The 20547-nt window shown below is 30.5% G+C and overlaps 3 protein-coding genes across 7 annotated transcripts; 1 reads left to right on the forward strand and 2 right to left on the reverse strand.

Moving 5' to 3' along the window:
• Window positions 1–4867: 4867 nt before the first annotated feature.
• LOC7475945 (uncharacterized) lies at window positions 4868–6190 on the reverse strand. 2 transcript variants are annotated; one of them, XM_002314409.4, is made up of 2 exons: window positions 6056–6190; window positions 4868–5317 (listed from the first exon to the last, which is right to left on the reverse strand). In XM_002314409.4, exon 2 carries the CDS (start codon window positions 5308–5310, stop codon window positions 5134–5136), a length of 177 nt encoding a protein of 58 aa, XP_002314445.1. In that variant the 5' UTR covers window positions 5311–5317; window positions 6056–6190; the 3' UTR covers window positions 4868–5133. The 2 variants fall into 2 exon arrangements, with proteins under 2 accessions (XP_002314445.1, XP_024467163.1); XM_024611395.2 differs by having other exon boundaries at window positions 4868–5312; window positions 6056–6126.
• LOC7498009 (NADH dehydrogenase [ubiquinone] 1 alpha subcomplex subunit 8-B) lies at window positions 6170–8442 on the forward strand. Of its 2 annotated transcripts, none has more exons than XM_002315512.3 (3): window positions 6170–6308; window positions 6408–6611; window positions 8126–8442. In XM_002315512.3, the coding sequence occupies exons 2-3, from the start codon at window positions 6421–6423 to the stop codon at window positions 8256–8258; spliced, it is 324 nt and encodes a 107-aa protein (XP_002315548.1). In that variant the 5' UTR covers window positions 6170–6308; window positions 6408–6420; the 3' UTR covers window positions 8259–8442. The 2 variants fall into 2 exon arrangements, with proteins under 2 accessions (XP_002315548.1, XP_024467162.1); XM_024611394.2 differs by having other exon boundaries at window positions 6215–6293.
• A 6317-nt stretch (window positions 8443–14759) lies between these two features.
• On the reverse strand, window positions 14760–19080 carry LOC7475944 (serine/arginine-rich SC35-like splicing factor SCL28). Of its 3 annotated transcripts, none has more exons than XM_002314408.4 (7): window positions 18730–19071; window positions 18263–18340; window positions 17938–18102; window positions 17743–17807; window positions 17542–17581; window positions 15859–16080; window positions 14760–15195 (listed from the first exon to the last, which is right to left on the reverse strand). In XM_002314408.4, exons 1-7 carry the CDS (start codon window positions 18906–18908, stop codon window positions 15186–15188), a joined length of 759 nt encoding a protein of 252 aa, XP_002314444.4. In that variant the 5' UTR covers window positions 18909–19071; the 3' UTR covers window positions 14760–15185. The 3 variants fall into 3 exon arrangements, with proteins under 3 accessions (XP_002314444.4, XP_024465001.2, XP_024465002.2); XM_024609233.2 differs by lacking the exon at window positions 14760–15195 and adding an exon at window positions 15208–15650 and having other exon boundaries at window positions 18730–19076; XM_024609234.2 differs by lacking the exons at window positions 14760–15195; window positions 18263–18340 and adding an exon at window positions 15208–15650 and having other exon boundaries at window positions 18730–19080.
• Between the last annotated feature and the right edge of the window lie 1467 nt (window positions 19081–20547).

Raw genomic sequence — 20547 nt, forward strand, 5'->3', positions numbered from 1 at the left:
TTCTAATTTCATCGGTAAATTAGAAATGCGCATTCATGTCCTTAAGAGCAGTCACTTCAATAAAAATATTCAACGATAGGAGCTTCTTCAAATTATCTTTCCTAGTTAATGATCAAAATATAATTTATCTTTCCTACTTGATCAAAATATAACTAGTTAATGACTCCTAATTCTTATAATTTATTTTTTATTATGGGTGTATGCATATCTAATAACTGGAATTCAAAATCCATCTCAATTAGCATTACCTAATGAACTATAAAACCTATACAGCACAGCACCAGTAAACTAGAAGAAGATGGAATCATTGCACCCTAACAGCATACCACATTTACAATAAGGAAGTCTCACTTAGACATTTTTTCAAACACCTTTTAAACAAACTTAGATAACGATAGTCTCAACCAATATACGGAGGGAATTCTAACGGAAAAGAAAGGAATTAAAACAAAACAAAAAAAAAATGATAATGTGTCATTTATATCGACAGTATTAATATCATCAGTAAAATCCATCCATAAACTCCTTGGTAAACTGCTCACTACTTCCTAATACTATTCATTATGTCAATTATAAAGGGTATCACTTATGGATTAATTTCATCGGTATTTTTCAGAGAGCTCTGGAATTGTTCACTTCTCAATTGCACTGTTAATTACTGTTCTTTATAGAAGAAATCACCAACATATTAAAAAGTCGTCGGTGATATTTGGGGGGTTTCTGAAAAAAATTTATTAAATTAAATATTACAGACAGAATCATTTACGGATTGAAAAGTCGTCGGTGATATTTGGGGGGTTTCAGAAAACTTTTTATTAAATTGAGATCTTAAATTAAATATTATAGATGGAATCACCGATAGAATAGTTAAAAATATTAATATTTAATTATATTTTGATAAACCATCAGTAAAATGCTCCAATAAAAAGACTAAAATCCCTCATTTCATAACAGACTCGCCTCCTACTCCTCTTCTTCTTCTTATGTTAAAAACACCAACGTCCCTTTCTTTCTCTTCTCTCCTCAACTACTTCTCTTCTTTTGTTCTTCACGCGCAGGTATGTCTTTTCTTCTCTTCTTCTTTTCTCTTCTCATTTTTTTTTAATTAACATACTTTATGAATTTGTTTTTTCTTTTCTCTTCTCAGCTTCACTCGCAATTACATTAAGGTAAAAATTTCCTTTTTTCTTCTCTTTTTTTGTGTTTTTTTTTTTGCATTATATTTTTATTTTATTTTATTTTTAAATTTTTTTGTTCTTAATAATTGTATGAATGTTATTGTAGGATTTTTTTCATATGAGATGATTTTGGTTGGATTTGTTTTTCAATTTTGTTGTTCAATTTCAATTAAATTATTTTATTTGTTGCTGGATTATGGGTTCTGAAATAGGTTTTCTAGGTTAGGTGGAAATTGTTTTTAGTTGATTTATTTATTTGTTGCTGTTTTTTCTTGTTATTTATTTGTTGCAAATTTATTTGAGTTGATTTTCTTCTTCTTTTTCCAAGAAACTCAGTTCCTGAGTATTATAGAGTGTTGATTTATATTAATTTAATTATTTTCTACTTCTGTTAAATAGATTGTTTTAAAAATATTTTTAAATAATTATTAACGGTATTACCAACGGATTAAGTCCGATGTCGGTATATTTCAAAGATTTGAAAAAAAAATGACTGCAAATGTCATTTTACCATTGTTTTATCACCAACAGAATTGCATACGGTATTTTTGTCAGTTACATAGCAAAATTCCAGAGAAAAATACCAACAGAATGAAGCAGACAATTTTTTTTGCGCGCTTTTCCCATCAATAAATTCATCAGTAATTTTATTATCGATGAAGCATTTATATATGTAAGCTCATCAATAAATTTATTACTGATAAAATAATAATATAAATACCAACAAAAAAATTTATCGGTATTTCTATGAATTCTAGTAGTGAATTAAATATCACTCTCGTATATAAAAATTTTGAAAAAGTTTGCCATCCAGCAGGATAAGGAATTTACTAGGTATATTATATTGCTAGCTAATTAACAAGATCCTTTACTTTCACTATGGATTGTGAGGTGATCTACCGTGAATTGCAACAAGGTTTTACTTTTCTTCTTTTTTTGTCTTTTTTAATGTTTTTTATTTTTATTTTTCAATTCTATTTTTAATATTGTGTTTATTAGAATTTAGGGTTGATAATTTATTTACATTTGTTTTTTATGTTGTTATCGCGGTTTCAAAAAAACATCTTTGTTGTTCAATTTCACAAAAATAATTCAATTTTGTTGTTTGCAAAAAAATAATAATAATAACAAGGGAGCTAAAATTAAAACAAAGAAAAAATGATAGGCCTTTGTTTTTAAAACATACATGGTGTCAACTCTAGTCCTTTCTCTCTTTTTTCCTTCATTTATCGAATTTTTTTCTTTTCAATTTGGTCCTTCGATGTTATGTTGGTTGGGATTTTGGGTTTATAATTTGTTTTAATTTATTTTTTATGTAGTTATTTCAATCTCAAGAAAGTATCCTATCATTGAATTGTAGCTCGATTTCACAAGAAAAAATATGAATTTATTTTTTGGAGAAAGAATAAAAATAAAGACATCAAAATTAAAATGAAGAAAAAATAGAGCTTTTTTTATATAAAAAAAATGTGCTGGTGCCTTTTGGGTTGTTTTTTGCCTTGGGATTTTGTCAAAAAAACATTTTTGTTCTGTTTAGGTTTTCAATTACACAATTTGGTCCAAAGTTCTATTTTTCTTGCATTTAGTCCTCAAGTTTAGAATATGAGAGAGGGAGTCATCAAAAAATAATTAAAGAAAAAAAAAAGTTGGCAAATGGCTACTTTTCAATAATGAAATTCATCGTTCTTGACGCCAACACATTCTATTTGATGAAAGGAGTTACATTTAGATCTTTCTTTCCATTTATCTTGTCGGAAAAAAGTAGATGGGACTCGATAATATTTTTGGATTCAGGATGATTTTTTATTTTTAAACTTATTAAATCCTATTTTCAAACCAAATCAGATTTATTGAGATCTTTATGGTGTTTTTTAGGTGTTTTCAACTTAAATAATTGTTGAAATATGGGTTTTTATCCCTTGAAGTCAGTTGCCTGACTTTCCTGCCACTTGTGGTAGCTAGAATTGTAAAAGTAGGTGACGCATCACCTGTTGTATTTTCTTTTAAAAAAACAGCCCCTTGAAAATATTAAAGAATAAACAAGAGGCCTAGGCATAGAGACCTACCTTTGTCCCACTCTCCTAGCTTCTTTTTTTCTGAGTTGTCTAAGGATTGTTTTTTCAATTGATTTTTTTTTTATTTTATTCTTTAATATTGGATATTTATTGGTTTTTCTTATTGTTTTTTTTTTTAATTTTATTTTTCAACATTTTATTAATTTTGAATTAGGCTGTATAATTTATTTTAATTTGCTTTTTTATAGGTTTATTATCATCTCAAACAAATGCTCTAATATTTTTAGTGCTCAATTTTAAGAGAAGATTTTTTTATCAATAATTAAACAAAAAAATAAAGTTGTTAAACTTAGTCAAGTTCATAACCTAGTGGAGTTCATGACTCAGATCACATATTTGATAAATTAACTTGGATTAATTAGAAATTTGATTTCATAATTTGTTTCGGTTTGCTTTTATAAGTTATTGCATTCTCAAACAAACATAATAATATTGGGTTGGTTGCTTGGTTTTGTGAGTTTCTATTTTTATTTTATTAAATCAAATGGAATCCAAGACCTTCATTACAAGTTTCACAAGTTAAATTGAGCTACATAATTTATTTCAATTTGCTTCCTACAAGGCTATCAGAGTGTTGAACAAACTCCCTGATGTTAAATTGATGCTTAATTTTACAAGCGATTATTTTTGTTGTCCTATAATTAAATAAAAAATAATATAAAAAATATGAAATCCAATAAATTTATGATCTAAATCACAAGTTTGACAAGTTAAACTATAAAACCCGTGTCAATCCAATATATTATTATCTTAATACCTATATAAAAATATATGTTATCTTGAAATTTTTATTTAAATCCAAATTTTTACTAGCCATTCGAATTATTTTTTAATTCACCAAATCAATTAAATCATGTTAAAATAATTCTTAATTTGTTTAATTTGAATCCTAAGCCAGACAAAATGTTTCAAGATTGACCGCTGACTATCGAAAATTCCCCCAAACCTAGATACTTTCTCGGCCAATTATACAGTTAACCACTATAACAATTATCGCCGGCACCGATTGCCGGCAAAGCCAAAAATTATTGTAGTCATAATTGATTATACAGTTAATACTTCACAACGCCAACCCAAAGGAACTGCTATGAAAGGTGGCAATTCAAGAACGCACTGGTTGCAAGTGATTAGAATCAGGCATCCATGACAGCTGCAAAAACCAAAAAACCACCACCGTCCGTGGTGGCTATAGAAATCAAGATTGTCTAATAAGAAAAACATGACAAATATGGGCCCTTGACCTCATTTTTTACATTAGAAAATGAAATCAATCACCTTCTTTCAACAGGCCTATTGACATTCCCATGTAGAATCAACTTGTTACTAACGAAATGGCTTTCAAACACGAAGTAACCCAATCACATCACTAAATGATGGGTGTGTAAAAATTGAAGTCCATAATTGCAATAAATGATAGTCCAATGAGTGCAAATTACAACCTAACCAGTTGGCTTCTAACCACATGATCCAGGCGGGTCATCAACGAACTCCATGTTGGTAAAACATAATGCAAGGCAACACTACTGTTCAGTTTGAAGACTTGAAATGAACATGAATTTTAGGAATTTGAATGCGTTTGTTGAGAAAGTTGGAATCCCCAAGACACGAGAGATCGATCACAAACATCATCATGATATCACAAATTCAGTTAATGTTCACGCTCTAGAGCATCCTACAAAAAAGCCTGACCAGGGAGTCCTATGTCTGTTAAGAAATCTCTGGTGGCTAGAAGGAGGAACAAGGAACACAAATTGAACCAATAATACAAGAGTAATTATTCAGCTCCACTAAACTATGAAATTATCCATGGTAATAGTCACAAGATACTCATCCAGAAAAGTAGATAAGAAAAGATAAACCTCTTGCATTGCCTTTCCCTCTCATTTCATTTTTGCCTCTGTAAAAAGAACATGGCGATTTACTCGAGGGTCGTATTTGCGAAACTCGAGCTTCTCCAAAGCTTTCTTGGCACTCTTCCTCTTGACATAGAAGAATCCAGTTCCAGCAGCAGAAACAAGGCGGATGAACATGAAAGTCTTCTTCTTTTTGTCACCCATTGCTTAACTATATATATGTGTGTACAACAGAAAGTCACCAAACAGTATGAAAACATATTCTTCTAAAGAAACTGACAGACATGTTGCTTTAAAAACTAAAAGCAAAAGGCAAACTTTCAGTTCCAACCACAGCTATGCGCATTCATGTCCTTCAGAGCAGTCACTTCAATAAAAATGTTCAACGATAGGAGCTTCTTCAAATTATCTTTCCTAGAATCCTACATGATCAAAATATAACTACTTAATGGCTCCTAATTCTTATAATTTATTTTTCATTATGGGTGTATGCATATCTAATAACTGGAATTCAAAATCCATCTCAATTAGCATTACCTAATGAACTATAAAACCTATACAGCACAGCACCAGTAAACTAGAAGAAGATGGAATCATTGCACCCTAACAGCATACCACATTTACAATAAGGAAGTCTCACTTAGACATTTTATCAAACACCTTTTAAACAAACTTGATGTCATGAACCGGACAAAAAAAACACGAAACTTCAAGCTCAATAAAGCATCTTTCTTTAATTTCCACTCCTTCCGACTCAAAACCATGATTAATTCTCTCATTATTCTTTCCCTTTCCATAAAAAAATTAAAAAAAAAAAAACCCTAACTCATAGTGGCCAAACTAAGCAAATCCCACTATAAATAAATATTTTACAGAAACCCCATGAAAAGAACTGCAGATTAATACATCATAATGAAGCGAAGAAGAAGAAGAAGAAGAAGAAGCTCACTTGGTAATCTTCTTTGCAGCCGTCAACAAATTGTCGGTCGACGAAAAGCAGAAGCTGAAAAAACAAAACCCTTCGAAAATTGAAATAAACCACACATGGTTTGATTCAATTACATAAATGCCCCCCACCATTAATGTGTATTACCTAAAATGACCTTACCAGTCATGTTAGCCATTAGCATTACTTTACCTTCACAATCCCCTCTCTCTCTCTCCTGTTTCCCAGTAGCAACGAAGTGGTAAAGGAAACAAAAGTACAAAAAACAATTCTTGTTAATTCCTTAATGTTATATTTGGTTACTGAGAAAATGTGGGAATTGATAGAAAAGTTTTGAACTTTGCTACTTTTGTAGATTATTGTTGAAAATGGCAGCGAGTGCTGTGGATGCGACGGGGAACCCGATCCCGACATCAGCGGTGTTAACGGCTTCATCGAAGCATCTAGCGACAAGATGCTTTCCGGAGAACGTGGAATTTCTTAAGTGCAAGAAGAAGGATCCAAACCCGGAGAAATGCCTCGATAAAGGCCAGCAAGTCACTCGCTGTGTCCTTGGATTGTAAGTGCAAATCTTTACAATTTTGTCTTGAACCTTTTTTATCTAGTATTTTTCTTGTGATACTGTTGCTGATGATTGTTAATTCATTATTTGTTGTGTTAATTAATGACGTTTAATTGTAATTTATGTACTGGTATTAAGGGTTTTGGGGTGTTTGGGATATGAAGGTGAATGAAATATTGGGTTTTGGTTATTTTATTTTGGGTCTGTTTGGCTGTTGAACTGTGGTGGGATTGAGCTGGAAAGCAAGGTCGGGTCTCTGATTTTTCGTGTTTTCTGCATTCAGGTCGGAATGTCTACTCCCATGAGGTTGATAGAGCTTTTAATTAATGGGAACTAAGGAACTTGCATCATCTCCCTGTTTTTTTTCTTGTTCTTTTTTTTTTTTTTTTTTTTGGCTCTCATATTGATTAAGGTTACATTTTGTGTTTCAAAGTTGAGGAATCAATTTATGTAAACTTATGGGGATGATTGGTTTTGCTAGATATGAAGTTCTTAGAGTTGCTGATATGGTTTAGGCATCAAGCTAGAATGATTAGTTGATGTAGTGTTTATTGTTTCTGAATTCTATGTGGAGCTAAAATTGGATTATTTTTTACGCCTATAATTATCTTTGGTATTGAAAGTTAGGCAAAAGCAGCTGATTGATGCATGTAGTTAGCTTTCTGATGCATTGAGTGGCTGCAACTGATGCATGGTATTGCTACTACCCCACTATCGTTATTAATTCATGTTTGCTTGAGAAAGAGATTTGAAATAATGTATTATTTGTCCACCTTAGGGACGTAGATAGTCAAGAATCTAAACCTTGTTAATATTGATTACATTTCTGGGTCATAATCCAAGCAATTATTTATAAGAGTATAGAGTCTTGATTAAAAAAAAAAAGGTAGTTCAAAGTTCATGCTTTAAATGGTTTCATGCAACAGAGATCCAGTCACCTTTAACAATCCTTTAATGCAATCAGGGACTGAGTGAAGCCATTGCATTCATTTTTCCATCCATTGACTCTTATTTTGTTTCTGTTATCTTAGCAATCGGGGTATTGCAGATATTATAGATTCAGACAAATTGATTGTAATGTAGAAGGATTAAAAATTGCATGCATTGGCATTTCCACACTTAGATTTATAGCATGCATGTACAAAATTAGATGAGTTCTGCTTGTTGAATAAATTATCATACCTGAATGTCTCATCGACGATTGAACTTGATCTATTTGTAACCTGGTAGATGGTCAGAATGTCATTTTCTTCCGGTGTGCGATACTGTGAACAAGCTGTACCACAAACTTTATTTTTAGTTTTCATTTTTCTGATAGGCTGTATGACTTCTTTATATCCCACAGGTAAAATTGCCTAATTTATTATAAAATGATATTTAATGAACAGTATATCAGTTACTTATAAAGGACTCTATCCAGCAGCAAACCAACCCACCAGCGCATGCTCACCATTTCACACTTTGGCATGCTTGGTTGTATAATCTAAATTTTGAGATGTTTGCCACTGCAGGTTGAAAGATCTTCACCAGAAGTGCACAAACGAGATGGATGCTTACGTTGGTTGCATGTATTACTATACAAATGAATTTGATTTGTGTCGCAAAGAGCAACAAGCATTTGAGAAAGCTTGCCCTTTGGAATGATTGGCAAACGGAACTAGTAATCAGCTCACAATAATTTAGGTCACAAAACAGTTTGTGATGAGCAAATACTGCTGGTGCTAAAAATTTCTTTTCCTTGTGCCAATATTGTCTCACTTCTGGTACGCTCGGATTGTACTTTCAGATTGCATTCAAAAGAAAGGATAGGATGTTTTCCCGTGCTTAAGCATGTTTGCCGATGACAATATTTGCTTTTGGATTCTGATAGATCTGCAGCCTGCTTGAAATATTGTGTTTGATATATATTCATGAAGAAACTAGGTTTGGTGCTGCATAACATTAGACCTTGTTCGTCATTGCGGTCCAACTGTGCTTTTGAAAGAAAAAAAAATTGGCCTGAAATTAGGGATGGGATTTTGAAAGGCTCTCCTGCTGCATATTGTTGCCAGGTTTGCTGGCCTCTGAAGGAATGCAGGCATTGATACATTCATAGCAAGTAAAAAAATTCCTTAGTTACTTGTAAAGATTTTGAACCTAGGCCACAAATTCCACATATTTTGAAAGGCGCGTTCCTATTTCCTGGAAAGAGCGCTATTGAGTAAAGGTCTTCTCCTTTTACTTCGCAAGTTCCTAGAATGCTTTCTGTTCCGTCTCTCCAGTTTTGTTATTGATGGGGACAAAAGAGAGATTTAAGAGAGGTAAAAGGGGAGAAGTGAAGAGCACAAAATTAGTAGCTAAAGAAGAGAAAGAAAAGAAAGGAAAATTGGGGGTTGGAAAATTGAAAGTCTCAAACTTTTTGTCAAATTATTATAATTTAACTACAGTTTAAAAAAATAGTATAAAGGGTAAAACCAGTTAAAAATTCACAAAACTAAACTGAAGCTCGAAATAAAATAATAACAAAACTCAATTAAAAGTTCCAAGTAATTTGAAATCCAAAAACATAAGCTAAAACTTTATTTCTTAACCATTGAACAATGGTTAAGCTATCCTTCATCATCAAAGATCATATACGTATGTAAATCATGTTTTAGATCCAGTATCTCTACCAATTCTCCTGAGTTGGGAAAACTTGACCTCATCAAGTATATCTCCATATGGCTCCAATAACACTTCTAAAAATCAAAGTTAAATTGTTCCAATGTCTATCATGTAATCCAAGTACAATCTCAATCTAGTCAGCTATCTCATAAACTAAAATTTCTTGAACTTCACCATCCCTAGTAAAAACATGTGAATTCAAAGTAATATTAAGGCCCCGTTTGTTTGTTAGAAAGTAGTTTTCTTTTGGAAAGTTAATTATTTTCTGATGTTTGGTAGTGTAATGAAAAATAAGTTGGAAAATATTTTCCAGTGTTTGGTTATGTCATGAAAAATGAGCTGGAAAATAACTTATTAATGTTTTATTTTTCTCAAGTTTATTAAAATAATGAGAAACAAATCTTACAAATTAAAAGGTTGAATGGGAATGAAATTGAAAAAAAATCATAAATTATCTCAAATAAAATAAATAATAATCAAAATAATAGAGATCAAATCTAAAAAATAAAAAAGATGAAGAAATTAAAATAATAATAATTAACGTTTCATAAATTATTTCAAATAAAATAAGTAACAATCAAAAGAATAAGGATCAAATTTGATAGATAAAAAATTTCAATAAAAAAATGATAAGGGAAAAGCAAATAACAATTATAAAAATGAGGACCAAAGTTAATATAAAAATTAAATTTTAAGAGATGAAATTGAAAAATAAATATTCAAAACAAAATATATATAGCAATCAAAAGTTTGAGGACCAAATTTGATATAATCAGCAAATAATATGACATTTTTAAATTTTTCACAATTTCTGGAAAGTGTTTTCCGCCCAAATTTTCCAGGAAAACACTTTCCTGGAAACCAAGCTAAATTTTTCTTTGACCGGAAAGTGTTTTCCGTTGACACAAACACAGGAAAGTTTGGAAAATGGTTTCCCGAAAATCACTTTCCGAGAAACAAACATGGCCTAATATGTTCCTTTTCTACCAATAATAAGAATAAGCATCATGGATAAGATGTTGTCTTTTATATAAAACAAGGCTCTTCAAATCAAAGGTGAAGCTAATATCAAAATTTAATAGCAATTTAATGATATAATTATTTTATTAAAACATTTGCAACATTTTGAATGATCTAGTACTTCTCACTTGCAATTAATGATTGCTTTTCAAATGACACCATTCAGGTATAATTTATATCATGAAATATTTCTCAACATTAAATGCGTCATGATACTTATATAAATTAACATTAAACTCTTGAACTCATCTTTATTGATAATTCATTTTCTCTTATCTTCTCTATAAACTTGGGCACTCTTAGGATTTTGTTTGTGGGGTGTAGCACCTAACAAAGAACTACTACTATTATTCTTAAATTGAGACCTGACAAAGGTGTTATGGTGGTCTTAATGTTTTATCCATTGACATTATAGGCTTGGTCAATGGTGAAAATGTCTTTAAGTACAACCTTTATTCTAAGATCATCATTCAAACTTCCACGAAACCTACTAAAAATTATGGTCTCGTTCTCTCTAATGGCATATTTTCCATTATACGCATTAAATTGTGCTACATATTCACTATTAGACTTTTTTTCATTGCCTAATATTTTTCAATTGATTTAAAAGTATTATGAGAGGTAAATTAGTGATAGAAAATTTACCTCTCCTCTCTAAATAGTCTTTATTGTTTTCCTAATAAAATCAGGCAGTATTAATGAGTTTCATCTTGGCAAATCTAACTTTTTTTTTTTTTTTAACAAGTTGGACCAATTAAAAAAGTGATGAAGGTCATTATGACCGCTAAAAGTCAAGGTCTCTATTATATTAGGTCTCATGACCTGCTCATTAGGGTTAACATAACTAGAATAACCTAGATGATAGCCTACAATGATTATTGATGTGATTTTTACTAGGCTTTTAGGTACTTTATTTGAGAACTCTTTAGGAATTCAACTCTTTGAAACAGGTTGGTCAGTTGGGTTTGCATAAGTTGTAGTTCCCTTTGAATAGCCCTAAGGATATCACTAATGATGCAGTCCATGGTAAGTGTAGACTCGAAGGTAGACACTGAATGACCATGACGCAAATGTATTTTACACTTACTTAGAGATGAAATTAAAATCATAAACGATTCTTACAAGTGGAATTACAAAACAAAAATAAAGCTAATTCTATCTTTTTTTTATTTTTGACTTAAAGATTAATCAAGATCATAATACATTAGGAAAATTATAAGCATGAAATGCTAGACCTTTTAAATGTAAATGATTAATCAAACACAATATTACAACTTTCTACAAGTCTAACAAAAACTCACAATTAACAAAGAGAACTAGATGTTAGATATCAATGACGAAAGAGGTTGTTGCGCAAAAATAACTTATATAAATGCAAGATGGGATTATTGTTTTTTTAGACAGAAAAGTTTATTAATGATAACGAATCACTAGTATAAAATTAGAAAAGTAAACTCAACAATTGAAGATTGAGTGATTTATCCACTAGATTATTTGATGGTGTGTGTGTGTGTTTGCTGAATTTTGACTACAAGAAAGTAAAACTTTATCTCATTCTTTGTGATCTATTTGGAATTGTGGTAGTGGTGGCAGTTTAAAGTGTTTTTCGTTTAAAAATATATTAAAATGAAGTTTTTTATATTTTTAAAAAATTATTTTTGACATCAGCACATCAAAACGATCTAAAACCATAAAAAAAAATTTATTTTAAACAAAAAAAATTAAAACTTTTAAAAACACGGTTTGTATAGTGTTTCCAAACTCATCTAGTTGAATTTATCAATTGGCTTGTCATGTGCGCTAGAAACCTCCTGCGAGAGCTCTTTGTTTTAAGCTCTCTACCAAAGCTTGCCGAGGGAGAACTGGAGAAGCAAGAAAAGATTGATATACGGGAATCTGGTGGTTGTTCTCTGGGAATTTGACTTCTATTCTTTTTGGTCACGTGACTGTCGACAATGCCCTTGGTGTTGTATTGATAATACGGTAACCTTTTTTTTTTTTTTTTTTTTTGTTAGATCACGGGTTGATCAAAGATGCACGAGTTCTAGGGTTTCTGAACTGTTATTGAATTTTCAGAATTTGAATAGGCCTTTTGACGGGCCATTTAACAATAAAAACAATTAAAAGCCTTGCTCTTTGATATCTAAGCTGAGAGGGAATAAAAGACAGATGTAAGAGAAATAAGATAGGAGAAGTTAAAAGTCGAGGATTGGAAGAATAAGGAGCTGAATAACAGAAAGAAATGAACTGAAGAATATAGGAAATTTGAGGGTTGAAAAATTAAAAATTTCAAACTTCTTATCTAATCATCGTAATTTGACTACAATATCAAAGTAAAAATACGTAAAAATATATATATAAGAAGTAAAACCATAAAAAAACCAATTATTATTAAAGTTTATATTAACCATTTAATTATTTCACACATAAATAATAATTTTATAGAAAATTTCTTTCAAATATGTTTCGACTCAAAATTATCTTTGTCCAACTTATAAATTCAAAAATAAACTTTAATTAAAATCTTAAAAAGTTATTATTCACATAATAGTGAATGATTCTAAGCAGTCAGGTATGAGATTTACTATAACTAAATGAGAATCTGTCCTAAATAAATTATGTGAATAACCTAGCAGATGGATTTATAAACTAGTGGAACAAGTCTGATCATGTCAAGCCAAAATAACAGTTTAAGAAACCATAACTTTTTATTCGACCATTGAATTGGGCTTAATTTTTTTATAGAAATTTTTGTAATTTGTTTTCTTTGTAATAGTCATAGCATCACTAAACGGATCACCAGATCCTTAGATATTGAAAATTTCATTAAAGCCTCCTAATTTTGATAATTTTGAGATTTTTCTTATTATTTTTAAAATTGATCAGCCGATTTCACTGATCATTACAAATCAATCAACTGGTTGAACCAGAAATATTTTATGATTTTTAATGCAATTTGAGAAAAATAATATTAAAATAGTATATTCATAATTTTTATATATGATTGAAAGCTAAAAATGTTATAAATATGATAAAATCATATTAAAAGTATATTTAAAAGTTTTAAGAATTAAAAAAATGAATTAAATTTTCATTAACTATTATTTTTAAATCAAATACATAATAATTGCCAAAAGAAATTATAATAATATTTCAAAATCATGTTAAAACTGAAAAACAAGTATTTTTTATAAAAAAAAAAAATTGAGTGCCAAACAAAAAACTCTAAGAAGAAAAAAGAGAAAAAAAAACAAAGAAAATGAAATAAAAAGATCACACCCAACTAGACCTCTTCTTGTTAGGTTTTGAAATATTACTCTTTCATTCGTCTCTCCACTTTTGTTTTTCTAAATTTAGATGTTGATGGAATATTTGGGTAGAGAGCTTGTGCTATCACCATTAGTACCAATCTACCTTTCACGTGGAGGGAAAAAAAATTGAGTGCCAAACAAAAAACTCAAAGAAGAAAAAAAAGAAGAAAAAAAACAAAGAAAATGACATAAAAAGATCACACCCAACTTCTAGCCCACTGTAGTATGCCATGCATGGTGGCTAACGGCAAATGACATTTCATCTAAATCTCTATTTGTTTATAGAATATTTTTTAAAATAGTTTTTTAAAAATAATTTTTTAAAAAGTAAATTATTTTTTAATATTTAGTAATGTCTTGAAAAATAAATTTAAAAAAACTTTTCAGTGTTTCATTATATCATAAAAAATAAGCTGAAAAATAACTTATTAATATTTTATTTTTTTCTAGTTTATTAAAATAATAAGAAACAAATCTTACAAATTAAAAAATTGAATGAGAATAAATTTGAAAAAAATCTAATTTTATAAATTATCTCAAATAAAATAAATAACAATTAAAATAATAAAAATCAAATATAACAAATAAAAAAGTTAAAAGATAATAAAATTAAAATAATTATAATTATAATTTCATAAATTATTTCAAATTAAATAAATAACAATAAAAAAAATAAGAACCAAATTTAATAGATAAAAAAAATTCATTTAAAAAATAAAAAATAACAAATAACAATCATAATAATAAGAACCAAAATTAATATACAAATAAAAATAAATCAAATTTTAAAAGATGAAATTAAAAAAAATATTCAAAACAAAATATATAGCATTCAATAGTTAAAGACCAAATTTGATATAATCAGAAAAAAATAATATTTCTAATTTTTTTCATAACTTCAGGAAAGTATTTTCCACCTAAAATACAAAAGAAAATAGTTCCTTAAGAACCAAATCAAATTTTTCTTTGATTAAAAAGCTATTTTCATTAATTAAGTTTTGACAAACAAGCACAAAAAAATTTACAAAAATAATTTACAAAAAAAAATCACTTTTCATAAGCGAACATGGCCTAAATTTTTGGAAAGAAAAATTGCTGGCGCAGGGATTAAAACCTGCAACCTTCGACATTGCCGCGCGCTTCAGCCGTCTGAGCTGTCATAGAATTGATGTAAAACAATTAAAAAGATGCATCAAGATGTTTTACTGTTCACATTGTATATATAAACAGTAAGGCTCTCTATAAGATACCCAATTCTTCTAGAGTATTTAGGTAATGAGCTCTTGGAAATTACAAACACCAATTTATGGAATACTAAAATACGATGGGACTAAATTCACTTGGCATGAACATAGGTAGCCAAGTAGGGTTATCAGCCAAGTCATCTAGACAGTACGATTTCCAACAGGAACCACATGAGCAGCACAAAATATTGACATGCACGAGAACGCATCTTAGTCACTGAGATAACAAGTACTCTAAACCAAAAGAAATCCACATATCATAGCCATATTAACATTCTTCATATAGCTTATAGTTACTCCCCCGCGGGATAACCGCATCCAGCATAAAATGGCAGCGTAAATAAGAACAGACATTAGCGAGAACTGCACAGAAAATACAAAGGATCAGTACTCCAGTATTTCAAGTAATACAAAGAAAAAGATGAAGGCAAGCTAGCATACTCTACATGGAGACATCTAAGAATAACCAACGCAGAAAAAAGTTATTAAATTACAAACAGGTGGATGAGCCATTCTCCTCATAATAAAGACAAAAACACAAAAACAAAACTAGGACAGAGCTCTATAACATCTCTGTATGCTCACTACAGACACCCCCAAAAGCATCATAAAAAAAGGCTGAAAACTACATGTAACAAAGGAACGCTGTTTGCTTGAAAACTTTCAGTCTTTTTATCCCAAATGGCTCAAATCAGAGCAAACACTGCACTTCCATGTTCTGTAAAGGAAGAACTGTTTCTATCACTGCATTATGCATTAGACTTTGACACTCAGTTGGCTTACATCCAGCATTGTGGCTTACATCCATGTTCTGAAAACTACATGTAACAGAGCAATATCCTCAATAGTTATAGAGAAATACAATTTTGGAAATTTGAGCACTAGATGCTTTGCCAGATTTCCTATTACATTCTGGTAAGACCTAAGACATACATTCACCTCACAATGGTTTTTTCAGAACTAAAGAATAGATATCAAATGACTTTATTTGATAAAAAAGGAAAAAAGGAAGCAGAAGGTACTTACCCATAGGATTGTGAATGCGACCTTGATGGACTACGGCTATTGGCCCTCAGAGTCCTTGACCCACGAGATGCATGGTTCCTTTCCTTCGGGTTTCGGCCCTTCTCCGATGGACTTAGCGACCGCTGGTCTACCTGGAAGTCCCTCTCATCTCGTGGAGAACGAGAGCGTGAAATGGATCTTGATCTCCGTGGAGAGCAATAATCCTCCTTCACACCGCGATCCCTGTCTCAATGAAAATAAAGATGTATAAAAGAACTTCCCAAAATAAGTGACTAGATCAATGATGAAGCTAGACAAAGAAAACAGAAATTTGAAGCGTATCTACTCCAGTTATAATAGATCTGTCTGAATTTGTGGTCTCCATGAATAAAGCAATTTCAGTATGCATTCTTCCATTTAGATAAATGACAGATGACTTGTTTCTAGAGAAATGATATTTTTGCCTGCAGCTTCGTTGAAAATCTGATTGATCAAAATATGGCTGTTACCTGCACCTTTCCAGGGTTTCTGAACAAAATTATGATACTTGCATCCAAACAATTGACAGTTGGGCTCTATTGATCAGCATCCGATAACTTCATGGCTCTCTTTGCCCCAACATTCTAAAATCTCATATTATCTTTTTCTTGGACATTGCCATCATATCTCTACCAGTAAAACTTTGAATAGCTTTCCTTCTTTGAAGATGATTTCTTTCTTGGACCAAATATAAGCTTTATATTCTTTCTTAACTGGATAGTATATGCAAAACAAGATATCAAACTTAAAAAAAATCCTTATTAAAAAGTTGCTCTAAAGTTTTTTATGAAAAATAAAAGAATGAATACCCTGTGATTCTAGTCATCTCTCACATCAAGTTTGGCTATAGTCCAATTCAACTGTAGTAAACCTCACCAACCCAAATGTCAAAGAATGGGAAAGCCAAATGCAGTTTGTAGAGAATAGCTGGTGAAGGTGAGATTATGGTCAAAACTTATTGAAAGGCTTTCATTGAAAGATAAGCATGTCGGCCATCACTATGAATTCTTTTTGGAATTAATCTTTATTTATCATCTCCTTTTTCACTTTAACATCTGCAGAAACAAGGTCACCGGCAGATAACATTCAAATTCATTGAAACAGGTGAAATGTCAAGTCTAGGCGCGTGGGAAATAAAGAAAACAAATACCAACCTCCTCTGAACCAAGAAAACAAATGAACAAGTAATGCATCACTATATCATCATTGACAGCGATAACCATGTTGTTTGTTAGGTGGGAGCGCATCCCACATGAACTTACCAGTCACATGGGTATGTGAAGTTAATACTATTAATAACAAAATAATGTTACAAACTCATACTGTTCACGGAACGATAAAATGCTCCATCTACTTCATGGTATATGGAAAGACATACAGCAATCCTCTATGATTTCATGCCACTATTCCTAAGGTTGAAACTCTAATATCTCCTAAAAGAAAGTGAAAAGTGCAGAAGTGATAAAAGAAATCAGCAGCTTAATCTCGTGAAAAAACTGCTGGCATGCAGAAGCTTACGGTTGTAAGATACAATTCACTAGCATTCAAATGTAAACAAATTTTCATGCACGTTGCAAAAAGATAAGAGAAAGGAAATGCCATGACAAGAACATGTAACAGCATCACAAAGAAAGCAAAACAGATACTGAACAGATAAAATCAAACCTCGAATCATGCCTGGCAGGTGAAGGTGAGCGTGAGTAGGCTGTCAATGAAAAAATTCAACAGTTCATCGAAATTATTCAAGGAAAACTCATTGATTTCAAAAACAGATCACTTGCATAATAAGGTTTAGATAAAACCACAAAATTTTGAAGAATATTTTGATAAAGAAAGATAAATTTACAAGGGAAAATTTGAACTAACAACGATATCGATGTCTTGGGGACCTTGGTGGTGTTCTCCCTCCATGGCTGCCTCCATGTCGGTCACTAGAAATAAAATTTAAAAAGAATCAGTAAGCTAATGAATTAAAAGTGCTGTTTCAGTTGAACAGAAAAATTGATACAATAAGAACTGAATAAAGATGAATCACTGGAGTCAAGTAAGTTATTGACACACCTTGTGCGAGGAGTTCTGCGCATTTCTTGAGGTGTTTTTCTGTTCTCCTCAGCAAAGACAATTCTTATCTCACGTCCACCAATGATTTTATGGTCCATCCGTTTTTTTGCTTCAGCTGCATCTTCACCGTAACGATACTTCACAAATCCAAACCCTCGTGGTTCCCTATAATCACAGCAACACAAAAATAATAAAAAACTAACCAACAACCAAACTAATCAATATTGTGATTAAGAAATAAAGCATAGAAACACCAACATTAACATGTCAGGCACAAAACAACTGAAAACCAAACACCACTTATACAATAAAAACAAGCAATTACCCAGTGTGGTAATTCTTGGGCAGATAAATATCTTTCAAAGGACCAAATTTCTCAAATGGCCCCCTAAGATCTTCAGGCCTGCAGAACATCACATGACCAGTAAGTTTTTTACTTTAATAGATCAACAGACAGGAATTGGACATTCAAAATTCAGTTGACGACGATTCAACAATTCACTAAAGAACTTAAATAACTCAGCATAAAAACCCTCTCCCTTATAAATTAACAGTTAAGGTATTAAACAAGAATTGAAACAATACGAGTGTAATCACCTAATTAAAAATATTCAACAATAATATTACACGACTTGAATAAATAAATGTTCACAATTCAGTTCACAATTACCATCGAAGATTCCATCGTTAGTTAATAAACTTGAACGGTAGCATAAAAACTGTCCTCAAGCCGAATTGATTAGTAAAAATTGCAAAAACAATTAAACAATAGAGAGGGAAAGAGCAAAGGACCTGGCGTCGAGAGGGAGATTGCGAATGAGCAAGCCAGATGAAGCAGGAGAGCGACGGTCACGGTAAGAACGGGTGTCACGGTGGCGATCTTCGTCATCGTATCGCTTACGGCCCCGAGGAGGGGTTCGGCTACGGCGACCAGGACTGTAGCTTCTGCTCCGGCTTCTGTGCCTTGGCATTGTTGTTTAAATTGGCGAGACTATTATTGTTGGAATGAAGAGGAGTGGTTTTTTTATATATATAGATAAGGCAAAACCCTAACCCTAACCCTTGAGAGAGGTTTGTGTGTTTCGAAAGTTTTGGAGGGAGGGAGATTGCGAATGAGATAGGCTAGGTTAAGTAGGTGATGCATTATCAGACAAAAACAAGGGAAAATCACCGATACCCCTCTAGTTTAAATTTATTAGATCCTTGATTTGTGAGTTAAATATATTTTTTAAATAAAATAAATTATATATATATATATAAATTTTTTAATATATTTTTATATTTAAAAAAATTTTAAATAAAAATTAAAAACTTTATACATACATATAATCAAATAAATTAAGAACTATGAGTATTTATAAATAAAACAATCATAAATAATAATTAAAAAAAATTGAAACAAATATAGATAAAGATATTTAATTTAAAAAAAAAGATTAAAATTGAGATTTACTTAGTTGTAAATAAATAATTATATATATAAATTTTTTAATATATTTTTATATTTAAAAAAATTTTAAATAAAAATTAAAAAATTTATACATACATATAATCAAATAAATTAAAAACTATGAGTATTTATAAATAAAACAATCATAAATAATAATTAAAAAAAATTGAAACAGATATAGATAAAAATATTTAATTTAAAAAAAAAGATTAAAATTGAGATTTACTTAGTTGTATTTACTAAACTTATTTATTAAAATAATATTTTTATTCAATAAACGATAATAGAAATAGAGACACAAATTAAATAATTGAATAAAATAAAATGAAAAAAACATTATGTAAGGTTGTACATATTATAAATATTATTTGAAAATATCAAAAATAAAGTTCATCTATACAAAAAATTATAAAAATATAGATGAATTATAAAAACTCTTTAAAATTTAAATGCATAACCAAAAAAATAATTGTCATTTAAAATGTGATTTCTAAACAAATGAAATAGAGAAGGGTATTAATCTAAATCTAAATAAAACAAATTAGAGAAAAAACCACATAAAAAATCTTTAATTTTAAAAAAATAATTAGAAAAAAATATTTTATAAAAAAAAGCAAAAGTTAAATGTTGTTGGGTCTAGCCCATTTTGTCAGGGCCCACGTGGGGGCCTACATGACTGAGCCTTATTTTTTTGTTGCAAGGGTGGATGACAATTTTTTTGAAAATAAAAATTGGACGATGTGTCGTTTAATTTGCCCAGATTCTGACCATTGTGGTGATCGAGAAATAGAGGCTTAAGTTTTTTTACCCAAAAACAAGTTTTTCAACCCTCTTTGACCCAAAACACCTCTGGAACTGTTATACACCTAACTACAACCTCAAAAAAACCAAAAACTCATCTCAAAAACTAAAATCAACCCGAAACTAAAAATTAAACTGAGCTCATATCTGTTTTTTCATGAACTTTGAAGGTAAAAAAACACTTAATATGAACTTCCCTCATCAAATGGAATCATTTGACACAAAACATCAACCATTTTGGTGGTATAAATTAGTGTCAATGATATTTTTCTCTCTCTATCACCGAAATCTAGCGACCTCTCTCTCTCCTCTCAAAATCAGGAACTAAAAAATAACAAAAATAAACTTTTATACCAAAA

Source organism: Populus trichocarpa, chromosome 10, assembly GCF_000002775.5.
Source record: "Populus trichocarpa isolate Nisqually-1 chromosome 10, P.trichocarpa_v4.1, whole genome shotgun sequence".
Lineage (NCBI taxonomy): Eukaryota > Viridiplantae > Streptophyta > Magnoliopsida > Malpighiales > Salicaceae > Populus > Populus trichocarpa.

What these genes read in the sequence shown, in the direction of transcription:
- LOC7475945 (XM_002314409.4), bottom strand. Translation starts at nt 5,310, where the DNA reads ATGGGTGACAAAAAGAAGAAGACTTTCATGTTCATCCGCCTTGTTTCT.
- LOC7498009 (XM_002315512.3), top strand. Translation starts at nt 6,421, where the DNA reads ATGGCAGCGAGTGCTGTGGATGCGACGGGGAACCCGATCCCGACATCA. An exon ending in ACTCGCTGTGTCCTTGGATT is followed by an intron (nt 6,612 to 8,125) that starts GTAAGTGCAAAT and finishes TTGCCACTGCAG; the next exon opens with GTTGAAAGATCTTCACCAGA.
- LOC7475944 (XM_024609233.2), bottom strand. Translation starts at nt 18,908, where the DNA reads ATGCCAAGGCACAGAAGCCGGAGCAGAAGCTACAGTCCTGGTCGCCGT. An exon ending in CGCAGAACTCCTCGCACAAG is followed by an intron (nt 17,808 to 17,937) that starts GTGTGTCAATAA and finishes TTTTATTTCTAG; the next exon opens with TGACCGACATGGAGGCAGCC. An exon ending in TCGCATTCACAATCCTATGG is followed by an intron (nt 15,651 to 15,858) that starts GTAAGTACCTTC and finishes TGTTACATGTAG; the next exon opens with TTTTCAGAACATGGATGTAA.